The sequence below is a fragment of the Cherax quadricarinatus genome, chromosome 21 (assembly GCF_038502225.1).
Source record: "Cherax quadricarinatus isolate ZL_2023a chromosome 21, ASM3850222v1, whole genome shotgun sequence".
NCBI classification, from domain to species: domain Eukaryota; kingdom Metazoa; phylum Arthropoda; class Malacostraca; order Decapoda; family Parastacidae; genus Cherax; species Cherax quadricarinatus.
The window spans coordinates 9,724,986-9,738,000 of record NC_091312.1 but is presented as its reverse complement, the minus strand read 5'-3'; the positions used below and the strand labels follow the sequence as shown (position 1 = coordinate 9,738,000).

The window sequence follows — 13,015 nt, the reverse complement described above, 5'->3', positions numbered from 1 at the left end:
TGCATGTGAGTCATAATAAATGTGTATGCACCTGGAGAAGAGAGGAGACAGAGAGATTTTGGGAGATGTTAAGCAAATGTGTAGGAACTTTTGAGCCAAGTGAGAGAGTAATTGTGGTAGGGGACCTAAATGCTAAAGCAGAAGTGTTTAGAGAGGGTGGGGTAGATAAGTTTGGGGTGCCAGGTGTAAGTGATAATGGGGAGCATTTGATTGAACTTTGTATAGAAAGGGGTTTGGTTATAGGTAACACATATTTTAAGAAAAAGAGGATAAATAAGTACAGTGTAACCCTGGTTATAGGCCGCTGCGGAAATTTACCAATTCGGAAATCGAGCACTTATCGACAAAATTTTGCTCCAGATATCAGCCATGCTCTTGGAATTTGTTGGTATGAGATGCATCACTACCGACCATTGACGCTCTTCCTCACAAGCATCACACTCAGTCTGTGCATCTCTCTCTCATTGGGTTAGGAATACTTCACAGCTTCATCCATTGTTTCTGGTGTTTTTTTTTTTTTTGTTGATTGCAACTGTGAAATAAGCCATCATGGGGCCAAAGAAAGTTCAGAGTGCCAGCTCTTTGCTAAGGTGAGAAACACAATAGAATTCAAGAAAGAAGTTACAGCAAAACATGAAAGTGGCATACGTGTGTCGGACATTCCACAACGCCTGTTGTGGAATGTATTGTATTAGTGGGGAAGTCCATGGGGTTGGATGTGAGTGGCCAGGATGTGGAAGAGTTGGTGGACAACCACAGGGAAGAGCTAACCACTGAAGAGCTGCAACACCTTCAGCTGGAACAGCAACAGACCGCAGCTGAGGATATTGCTTCAGAGGAGGTAGAGAGGGGGGAGAATGTGCCTTCTTCAGTGATTAAGGACATTTGTGCAAAGTGGAGTGATGTGCAAAGTTTTGCAGAGAGTTATCACCCTGACGTAAACTGTTGCAACCTGTGTCTGCAACATGTTCAATGACAATGTCTTGTCCCATTTTAGGCAAGTTTTACAGAGACGCCAGAAACAGGCCTCTCTGGACAGATTTTTTTGTGCGACAGGGGTGCAGTGACTCTCAGTGATTCCCCTTCCAAACAATAATCAGTCCTCCCTCTCTCCTCCTTGCCTCCTTCCATATGCCAACAAGAGTCTTCAATAAAAGGTATGTAATGTTCATTTCTTATTAAATTATTATTCTTTCTCATTGTTTTGTGTATGTAAAATTATAGTTAATCTTTAAAAAAATTATTTTTTAATATTTTTGAGCGCATGGAACGGATTAATTGTATTTATATTATTTCTTATGGGAAATATTGATTCAGTTTTCGGCCATTTCGGATTTAGGCCAACCTTCTGGAATGGATTACAGCCGATAACCGGGGTTCCACTGTATACAAGGTATAATATAGGGCATAATGACAGTAGTTTCTTGGACTACGTATTGGCCGATAAAAAGACTGTTGAGCAGACTTTAGGATGTACAAGTAAGAGGGAGGTGAAAGTGTATAAACTAAGGGAGGAGGAAGTTCGGGTGAGATATAAGCGACTATTGGCAGAAAGGTGGGCTAGTGCAAAGATGAGTAGTGGGGGGGGGGGTTGAAGAGGGTTGGAATAGTTTTAAAAATGCAGTATTAGAATGTGGGGCAGAAGTTTGTGGTTATAGGAGGGTGGGGGCAGGAGGAAAGAGGAGTGATTGGTGGAATGATGAAGTAAAGGGTGTGATAAAAGAGAAAAAGGTAGCTTATGAGAGGTTTTTAAAAAGCAGAAGTGTTATAAGAAGAGCAGAGTATATGGAGAATAAAAGAAAGGTGAAGAGAGTGGTGAGAGAGTGCAAAAGGAGAGCAGATGATAGAGTGGGAGAGGCACTGTTAAGAAATTTTAATGAAAATAAGAAAAAAATTTGGAGTGAGTTAAACAAGAAAGCCTAGGGAAAGTATGGATTTGTAAGTTAAAAACAGAGTAGGGGAGTTAGTAGATGGGGAGATGGAGGTATTAGGTAGATGACGAGAATATTTTGAGGAACTTTTAAATGTTAAGGAAGAAAGGGAGGCGGTAATTTCATGCACTGGTCAGGGAGGTATACCATCTTTTAGGAGTGAAGAAGAGCAGAATGTAAGTGTGGGGGAGGTATGTGAGGCATTACGTAGAATGAAAGGGGGTAAAGCAGCTGGAACTGATGGGATCATGACAGAAATGTTAAAAGCAGGGGTGGATATAGTGTTGGAGTGGTTGGTACTTTTGTTTAATAAATGTATGAAAGAGGGGAAGGTACCTAGGGATTGGCTGAGAGCATGTATAGTCCCTTTATATAAAGGGAAAGGGGATAAAAGAGATTGTAAAAATTATAGAGGAATAAGTTTACTGAGTTTACCAGGAAAAGTGTACGGTAGGGTTATAATCGAAAGAATTAGAGGTAAGACAGAATGTAGGATTGCGGATGAGCAAGGAGGTTTCAGAGTGGGTAGGGGATGTGTAGATCAAGTGTTTACATTGAAGCGTATATGTGAACAGTATTTAGATAAAGGTAGGGAAGTTTTTATTGCATTTATGGATTTAGAAAAGGCATATGATAGAGTGGATCGAGGAGCAATGTGGCAGATATTGCAAGTATATGGAATAGGTGGTAAGTTACTAAATGCTGTAAAGAGTTTTTATGAGGATAGCGAGGCTCAGGTTAGGGTGTGTAGAAGAGAGGGAGACTACTTCCCGGTAAAAGTAGGTCTTAGACAGGGATGTGTAATGTCACCATGGTTGTTTAATACATGTATATTTATAGATGGGGTTGTAAAAGAAGTAAATGCTAGGGTGTTCGGGAGAGGGGTGGGATTAAATTATGGGGAATCAAATTCACAATAGGAATTGAAACAGTTACTTTTTGCTGATGATACTGTGCTTATGGGAGATTCTAAAGAAAAATTGCAAAGGTTAGTGGATGAGTTTGAGAATGTGTGTGTAAAGGTAGAAAGTTGAAAGTGAACATAGAAAAGAGTAAGGTGATGAGGGTATCAAATGATTTAGATAAAGAAAAATTGGATATCAAATTGGGGAGGAGGAGTATGGAAGAAGTGAATGTTTTCAGATACTACTTGGGAGTTGACGTGTCGGCGGATGGATTTATGAAGGATGAGGTTAATCATAGAATTGATGAGGGAAAAAAGGTGAGTGGTGCGTTGAGGTATACGTGGAGTCAAAAAACGTTATCTATGGAGGCAAAGAAGGGAATGTATGAAAGTATAGCAGTACCAACACTCTTATATGGGTGTGAAGCTTGGGTGGTAAATGCAGCAGAAAGGAGATGGTTGGAGGCAGTGGAGATGTCCTGTCTAAGGGCAATGTGTGGTGTAAATATTATGCAGAAAATTCGGAGTGTGGAAATTAGGAAAAGGTGTGGAGTTAATAAAAGTATTAGTCAGAGGGCAGAAGAGGGGTTGTTGAGGTGGTTTGGTCATTTAGAGAGAATGGATCAAAGCAGAATGACATGGAAAGCATATAAATCTATAGGGGAAGGAAGGCGGGGTAGGGGTCGTCCTCGAAAGGGTTGGAGAGAGGGGGTAAAGGAGGTTTTGTAGGCGAGGGGCTTGGACTTCCAGCAAGCGTGCATGAGCATGTAAGATAGGAGTGAATGGAGACGAATGGTACTTCGGACCTGACGATCTGTTGGAGTGTGAGCAGGGTAATATTTAGTGAAGGGATTCAGGGAAACCGGTTATTTTCATATAGTCGGACTTGAATCCTGGAAATGGGAAGTACAATGCCTGCACTTTAAAGGAGGGGTTTGGGATATTGGCAGTTTGGAGGGATATGTTGTATATCTTTATACGTATATGCTTCTAAACTGTTGTATTCTGAGCACCTCTGCAAAAACAGTGATAATGTGTGAGAGTGGTGAAAGTGTTGAATGATGATGAAAGTACAGTGGACCCCCGGTTAACGAACTTTTTTCATTCCAGTAGTATGTTCAGGTGCCAGTACTGACCGAATTTTTTCCCATAAGGAATATTGTGAAGTAGATTAGTCCATTTCAGACCCCTAAACATACACGTACAAACGCACTTACATAAATACACTTACATAATTGGTCGCATTTGGAGGTGATCGTTAAGCGGGGGTCCACTGTATTTTCTTTTTGGGGATTTTCTTTCTTTTTTGGGTCACCCTGCCTCGGTGGGAGACGGCCGACTTGTTGAAAAAAAAAAAATGTTTATAGAGGGGCCACAGATATATCAGATCACTTTTTAGTTGTAGCTACAGTGAGAGTAAAAGGTAGATGGGATACAAAGAAAATTGGAAGCAGCAAGTAAGAGAGAGGTGAAGTTTTATAAACTAAACGAGGAAGCAGTTAGGGTAAGATATAAACAACTGTTGGAGGACAGACAGGCTAGTGTGAGTATAGGTAATGGGATAGAAGATGTATGGAGTAAGTTTAAAAATATAGTGTTAGAGTGTTCAGCAGAAGTTTGTGGTTACAGGAAAGTGGGTGCTGGAGGGAAGAAGAGTGATTGGTGGAATGATGATGTAAAGAGAGTAGTAAGAGAGAAAAAGTTAGCATATGAGAGGTTCCTACAAAGTAGAAGTGATGCAAGGAGGGAGTATATGGAAAGAAACAGAGAGGTTAAGAGAGTGGTGAAGTAATGTAAAAAGAGAGCAAATGAGAGAGTGGGCAATGATGTTATCAACAAATTTTTTTGAGAATAAGAAAAGTTTTGGAGTGAGATTAATAAGTTGAGAAAACCTAGGGAACAAATGGATTTGTTAGCTAAAAATAGGAGAGTTAGAGGTATCAGGAAGATGGAGGGAATATTTTGAGGAATTGTTAAATGCTAATGAAGATATGGAACCTGTGATTTTGTGTATAGGGCAAGGAGGAATAACATCTTATAGGAGTGAGGAAGAGCCAATTGTGAGTATGGCAGAAGTGTGTGGGGCAGTGGGTAGAATGAAAGGGGCTAAAGCAGCTGGGATTGATGGGATAAAGATAGAAATGTTAAAAACAGGTGGGGATATAGTTTTGGAGTGGTTAGTGTTTTTATTTAATAAATGTATGGAAGAGGGTAAGGTACCTAGGGATTGGCAGAGAGCATGCATAGTTCCTTTGTATAAAGGCAAAGGGGACAAAAGAGAGTGTAATAATTATGGGGGTATAAGTCTGTTGACTATGCTGGTAAAGTGTATGGTAGAGTTATTATTGAAAGAATTAAGAGTACGACGGAGAGCAGGATAGCAGATGAACACGGAGGCTTTAGAAAGGGAAGGGGGTGTGTAGACCAAGTGTTTGCAGTGAAACATATAGGGGAACAGTATTTAGATAAGGGTAGAGAGGTTTTTGTGGAATTTATGGATTTGGAAAAGGCGTAAGATAGGGTGGATAAGGATGCAATGTGGCAGATGTTGCAAATGTATGGAATAGGAGGTAGGTTATTGAAAGCAGTGAAGAGTCTTTTCGAGGATAGTGAGGCTCAGGTTAGAGTATGTAGGCGAGAGGGAGATTATTTCCCAGTAAAAGTAGGCCTTAGACAGGGATGTGTGATGTCACCATGGTTGTTCAATATATTTATAGATGGAGTTGTAAGAGAAGTGAATGCTCAGGCATTGGCAAGAGGTATAGGGTTAAAAGATAAAGAATCTAACACAAGTGGGAGTTGTCACAGTTGCTGATGACACTGTGCTTTTGGGAGATTCTGAAGAGAAGTTGTATAGGTTGGTTGATGAGTTTGGTAGGGTATGTAAAAGAAGGAAATTAAAAGAGAATATAAGAAAGAGTAAGGTGATTAGGATAACAGAATAATTAGATAACGAAAGATTGGATATCAGATTGGAGGGAGAGAGTTTGGAGGAGGTAAATGTATTCAGATATTTGGGAGTGGACATGTCAGCAGATGGGTCTATGAAAGATAAGGTGAATTATAGAATTGACAGGGGAAAAAGGTGAGTGGTGCACTGAGGAGTCTGTGGAGACAAAGAGAGCAAAGAGGGGAATGTATGAGAGTGTAGTTATACCAGTGCTCTTGTATGGGTGTGAGGCATGAGTTGTGAATGTTGCAACAAGGAGAAGGCTGGAGACAGTGGAGATGTCATGTCTGAGGGCAATGTGTGGTGTGAATAAAATGCAGAGAAAGTGTAGTTTGGAAATTAGGAGGATGTGCGGGATTACCAAAACTGTTATCCAGAGGGCTAAGGAGGGGTTATTGAGATGGTTTGGACATGTAGAGAGGATGGAATGAAGTAGAATGACTTTGAGAGTGTATAAATCTGTAGTGGAGGGAAGGTAGGGTAGGGGTCAGCCTAGGAAAGGTTGGAGGGAGGGAGGTAAAGGAGATTTTGTGTGCGAGGGGCTTGGACTTCCAGCAAGTGTGCGTGAGCGCATTAGATAGCAAATGAAGACAAATGGGTTTTAGGACTTGATGTGCTGTTGGGGTGTAAGCAAGGTAATATTTATGAAAGGATTCAGGGAAACCTGCAGCCCGGACTTGATTCCTGGAGATGGGAATTACAGTGCCGACACTGATAGAGGTGTTAATATTGCTGTAACGTAAGCATGCCTCTGGCAAGACAGTGATGGAGTGAATGATGATGGAAGTTTTTCTTTTTCGGACCACCCTGCCTTGGTGGGAAACGGCCAATGTGTTAAAAAAATAAATAAATACAGTACGGTACTTCACTTTATAGAAATAAAGTGTTGTTTGTCAAGAATTTTGTCTCCTATAGTTTGTTATTTAATTAATATAATCAGGTTTATTTCCCTTAGCTCCATGACTAACTTTGTTGCAAACATGCATATTCTTTAGTTGCTTGACATGCTGTATCAGGCCTAGGTTCCAGGCCAGAATTGCATACGCCAAGATATGCCTAACATATAGCATATTTAGTGTTATGAATAATTCTTTGGTGAGACTCCTAAAAGCTAATCTTAAACTCACCAAATGCAGATTCACTGTGGTTATTCAGTGTGTGCCTTGGGTGATATGTTTTTATGTGTAATTAGGTATGATAAAATCAAGGCAAAATTATATGATAAACACACTGAGAATACTTACTGCCATGGACTGGTTGAAAATAGGGTTAAAGAACCTTAATCCACCTTCTCTGCTATATGTGAAGATACTAGAGGTAGTAGATGCTCGTCTTCCTCCCATGTTACTCGCCACTGACACTCGTCGACTACTGTTCTCAAGACGGTGGAACATAAAAGAAAATCTAGATGTTGCCCTGTAAAGATTTGTATAGTCAGTAAAAATGGCTCATACAGTATACATTAGTCCCCCCGTATCTGAGGGGGATATATTCCAAGACCTACCATGGATAGCAGCGAACCCTATATATAATTCTTTTTTTCCTTTACATACATACTTATGATAAAGTTTAATTGATAAATTATGCAAAATAAGTCTAAAATTAACACTTTTTCAATGATGAGTAGCATTTCATGACTTCTCTTAAGCTAAGAACTGCCAGTTTCTCTACTTTTGTCCTTTATGGCCATTATTAAGCAAAATTAAGGGATTTTTTGGGTCAAAGTAAACCATGGATATGGTGGCCCTTTGTATTGATATATTTGCAACAATGTTTAAAATAATATACAGTGGAACCTCGGTTTTCATCATTAATTCATTCCAGAAAGTCTGATGAAAACCGAATTTGACGAAAACTGAAGCAATGTTTCCCATAAGGAATAATGTAAATCCAATTAATCCATTCCAGACACACAAAAGTATTAACAAAAAATATATTTTATAGAGAATAACTATATTTTTACATACATAAAATGATGAGAAATAAATATACAGGACTAATGAAATGAAAAAATGAACATTTAACATCACTTTTGCCTTTATTGAAGACTCTCGTTGGCGTATGGAAGATGGCGAGGAGGGGAGAGGGAGGAGAGGTTATCTCTACCACCATCACTACCACCCTCTACCATAATCACTATCACCCTCTACCCCCATCACAACCACTACCACCCTCTACCACCATCAAAAGCACTACCACCCTCTTCCACCATCACTACCACCCTCTACCACAGTCACTACCACCCTTTACCTTTGTAGAGAGTGGTAGTGATATTTCTTCACAAAACTTTGCAACTCATTCCACTTTCATACTTTGCTACGAGTTCTTCAATTTTATCGTGTTTCTCGCCTTCTTTATTAAAGGGCTGGCACTCGGAACTTTCTTTGGCCCCATGGTGGCTTATTTAGCAGTTGCACTCAATAAACAAGCACAAAAAATAATGGATGTTGCAGATGAACACACAGGGTAATGCTCACTCGATGAGAAACAAAGCCAGATTGACTCAGAACACGTGGGATGCTTTGTGTGGGCGCCAGCAGGTGGACATGTTCGGTACGGTGGACCACTGTCAACTAGACGAAAAGCAAGGTGATGAAAACTGGGACAAAATTTTGATGAAAAAGTCGTCAAAAACTGACTAAGACAAAAACCAGGGCAAACAAAAACAGAGGTTCCACTGTCATTGTCAAGCATTGCCTAGTATTTTTTAGTGTTGCCTAGTGATGAGTGGAATTTTTTTAATGCAGTTTAGATCTATGATTGATCTTGCTTGTCAAAGCATGGCATTTTCTGAAATTTCTTAGTGTTTTCTGCTGTTTCTTAGCATTGCTTGGTATTTTTTTTATTGTTGCTTGGCATTTCTTAGCATTGTCAAGCATTTCTTTGCATTGTCTAGTTTCTTAGCATTACCTTGTGCTGGTTGGCATTGAATGTTGATAAGTGGCAAAAGTCTAGCATTGGTTAGCATTGCCTGATGTATATGCTGTGGAAATTTTTGATAATTTCCTGTAATTTGTGTAATAATTGAAGGATATAATAGCGTTTATATAAAGTAGTGTAGGTGTGTAGTGTTGATGTAACTTTCAAAGGATGTTAAGCCACAGAAGAACCAATGTCCCCTATAATTTATTTTCTTTTGTTTTTGGTAATCAGTTAAGTAAAACGTAATTATCATAATGTTGGAAAAAACTAATGTTTCAATAAAGAAAATGTACTACACACCTGAATTTGTTATTGAATTAACTGAAAAAGATGGGGGAGGAAGCTGGGTAGTGGCATAATGAAAGAATGAACTGGAATTTGTGGGCATTTAATCCAGTGTAATTGGTCCTGATGGAGAATATACGTATCGGCAAAGTGGTTTGACCTCAGAATAAACAAAGAGACAGTGTATCTGGAAAGGTCCAGATCTGTGAAATAACTGTCAGTTTAATGGTAATAATGAGGAAAATACTGGACATGTAGATTGGACATGTTGAACACTGTGTGTATGAGAATAAATTGTTTGCCTCCTTGTACATGGTATAAAACCTCAGAGTGGGTAAAGTAACTATTTATAGGCCAATAAACAGATACCTTACCTAACTCCTGTTAGGGAGGAGTTAGGTTGTATCAGCTAATGAATAATTGGATAAGTGTCTTTTAGTTTTATGTACACTGTTGCATAGTCTAATTGAGAGACAATGTATAATATATATATATATATATATATATATATATATATATATATATATATATATATATATATATATATATATATATATATATGTAGACAGCCTGTACTGTCTGCACAGACAGCCCATGCTGTCTGCCAGCTTAGTTCATATTTCGCGCCACTCAGGTGCTGCCCTCTGTAGCCAGGCCTCTAGGCAGGCACGCCAGCCTGCCGGCCCATGCCTCCGTCTCACTCACACAGCGGCCTAGCAGCAAGACACAAGGCCTCCCAGCTCTCTCTCGTGGGCATGGCCCTCCCGGGCCATGGGCACAACACAAGCCTGTGTACCCACCACTACTTAACAATAAACAAAGAAGCCTCCGAAGAAGACGTCTATCATTAACCACTCGCTTACAGCACCTACCAAACAAACCCGTTATAAATGGTGACAGCGGTGCTCGCAGCAGTTGTGTTTGCCTGGAGAGAGGGAGGAAGAGGTATGAAGTCATCTTCACTTCATCACCCTACACAAGAAGCATCCGTCTCTCAACGAGTTATCCTGATGTCGTGTCTGCACGTTTGAGCATCCAGACACAGGTACAAGCAGGATCCAGCCGAAATTTGCCGAAATTCTCTGAGAATTGTAAGTGGCATCACAGTGACCCCACGCTACAGCGTCCCACGCTACAGTGTCCCACGCTGTTTCTCAAGTCACGTGTTCAGCGTCACTTGTATGCTGTTGTTGTTGTTCAGCTCAGCACAGCTGTTTCAGCAAGCCAGAGGTGAGTTTTGTGGTGATTTCTGCGTCCAGTGTGAGCTTCTCCACGTGTTTGTGGGTGGGGGAGGATAGGAGAGGAAGTGGCTGTTCCTCACCTTGCCCATGCTCGCCCTACTCATGCTCACCTGTCTACCATACACCACTCACCACTGCCCACTCCCTCTGCTGTGTTTTCTGCTGTTTTTCGTGTGATTCATTGCCAGAGCTGTGTATCCGAGTGCCCGAGGCCACTCGAAGCTACGTGGATCAGCATGCCACGTGGATCACGACGCCACGTGGGTGTGGGCGATGTCACGTAGACCTACGAGCTACGTGAGTTACCAGATGTCCCAAGGCCACATGCTGTGGTCTGCTGCCCGCATCACATCGACGTCACCCACGATGCTGCCCGACTTCATGACGTCACGATGTCTGCCTGACGTCACCTCGAGATGTCTGCTGACGTCACCTCGAGATGTCTGCTGACGTCACCTCGAGATGTCTGCTGTCACCACTGTTATTGCTGTTCTTACTGCTGAACAGCGGTTTGGTGCCGATGAAGGTAGCGTAGGTAGCAATGATACGGCCATGGACTAGTTTGGCTTTAATTGGATAGGAGTGAGTACACAACGGGCAGTGTGAGGGAGTGATGGCGAGCCAGTCCGTGGAGGGGAAGCACTTGTGTCTCTCAAGTCAGTCGGCCTAGGAGTGAGAGCAGTTGGGCTGAGCCTCCCACTGACCTGGGTGAGCCTACAGAGGGCAGCACCTAAATGCCGCGAAATATGAACTAGTCAGAGCAGACGGCTAGGCCGTGTGTTCTGACAGTACAGGCTGTCTACATTTATATATATATATAGGACAAGCCATGGGGGATGGAAATCTTTAGCTCAAGTACTTTCACACTTCTCAGTGCATCATCAGGAGCTGTGCAATGATGCAAGGGAGCAACCAAAGCAGGAAGAGAGGTCTCAGAGTAGCGTAGGTGTCACCGTCCACGTCCATGGTTACCCTTAGACTTGGTTAGTGGTCGGTGCCAACCCCACCCTACCATCATATATATATATATATATATATATATATATATATATATATATATATATATATATATATATATATATATATATATATATATATATATATATATGTCGTGCCGAATATGTAAAACTGGTCAATTAGCAAGAACTCATTTAAAATTAAGTCCTTTCTAAAGTTTTCTCTTATACGTTTAAAAATATTTTTTTTCATTAAAGTTAATGTAAAAAATTTTAATTTTGCACCAAAAGAATCTTAGAAAACTTACCTAACCTTATTATAACAAGAGCAATTTATTTTAGCCTAACCCAACTAAATATATTTTAGATTTGTTTACAGTAATTTAATACTAAACAAACACAGTGAAATATATTTTTTTTCTTTAGGTTCAGAATGATTTTGGCGAAATTATTGCATGCACAAATTTTCACTTGTCTTATATAGCAAGATGAGCGTTGCAATTTAAGCCAAGATTGCAAGTTCTGCCTATTCGGCACGACACACATATATATATATATATATATATATATATATATATATATATATATATATATATATATATATATATATATATATATATATATATATATATATATATATATATATATATATATATATATATATTACCTTTTCATATACTTTTATATTGCCAATATTTTCATTAATAGCTAAAATGAAAATATCTTGCTTTATATAATTATTTGACTTTTGTTATCTTAGCTATGTCCTTAGGTAGGATATAACATTTACACTGCACTGTGCTCGCTCTTGGAGAGCTGTGACTAGCTGTCCACTCTCGCATACTGCTTATCTAACTTCCGGCTCACTTGTTTACCTGCCAGCGTCGCAGGAGTAGCACTGGTTAGTCACGTGATCGCACCTGAGGTTGGAGACTGCTCTCCCTACCTCATGGAGTCTCTCGAGAGCCAGTCATTGCTCTAGACCTGCTTTTTTGTCCTAAAAGCTCGTCTCTCGTCTCTCTGGCTGTTTGTTCGCATTTTAGACTGTGTTTTGGTAGAGTATAATTTCATTGGTGAGTCAAAACATACTTCTAGTAACTCTGTTCACAGAGCATTGCTCAGACTTAGTAATTTTTGACATTCTGCTGAGGTTGTGCTGATTTTATGTAATATGAAAATTGTGTGTATAATCAACTGAAACAGTAGACCAACAAATTACTGTACTTAAGGCTGTCTAGTCAAAAGTAATTTTTCAATAATATATGCAGTCTGTAACCAAATTTAATACAGCCAGTGTTACTCACTTGAAATATTTTGTTTAATAACTTCAAGAACTATATGTTCATATAAATCTCAGGTTCCAATGTGTGAGTTGGGGATCTGAGACGGTGGGCATTGAAGGAGTAATGCGGTGACCCATTATTCCTAAAGTCCCACATGTCTCTGAGGTACATCAATATCAGTAAGTGTAATCTGCTTTAGATGTGCCATAGTTTTCCCCAGTCATGTGTGTGAAATGTTAATTCAGGATTGTTAATTCAGGATTAAACCACACATTTTATCTTATGTTGAGAGAAATTGTACCCAGAATAGTACAGAATTTATCAGAAATGTATAGTTTGTATGAAAACACACACACACACACACACACACACACACACACACGGAATAACGAATAAACAGGAGTGGCAAGAAAGAATCAGTGAGAAATCCCCAGACATCGTAGCAGTCACAGAAACAAAACTCAATGAGACAATAACATATGCAATCTTCCCACCGGGATATCAGATCCTGAGAAAAGATAGGAGTAGAGGGGGATGGGGAGT

At 40.0% G+C, this 13,015-nt stretch overlaps 1 protein-coding gene across 1 annotated transcript in view; it reads right to left on the bottom strand.

Moving 5' to 3' along the window:
* Positions 1 to 13,015, bottom strand: part of LOC128689191 (uncharacterized) — a 51,691-nt gene that overhangs the window by 5,775 nt on the left and 32,901 nt on the right. The window contains exon 8 of the mRNA XM_070087206.1: positions 7,030 to 7,201. Coding sequence (XP_069943307.1) covers positions 7,030 to 7,201 — 172 coding nt within the window. The remainder of the gene's footprint in view (positions 1 to 7,029; positions 7,202 to 13,015) is intronic.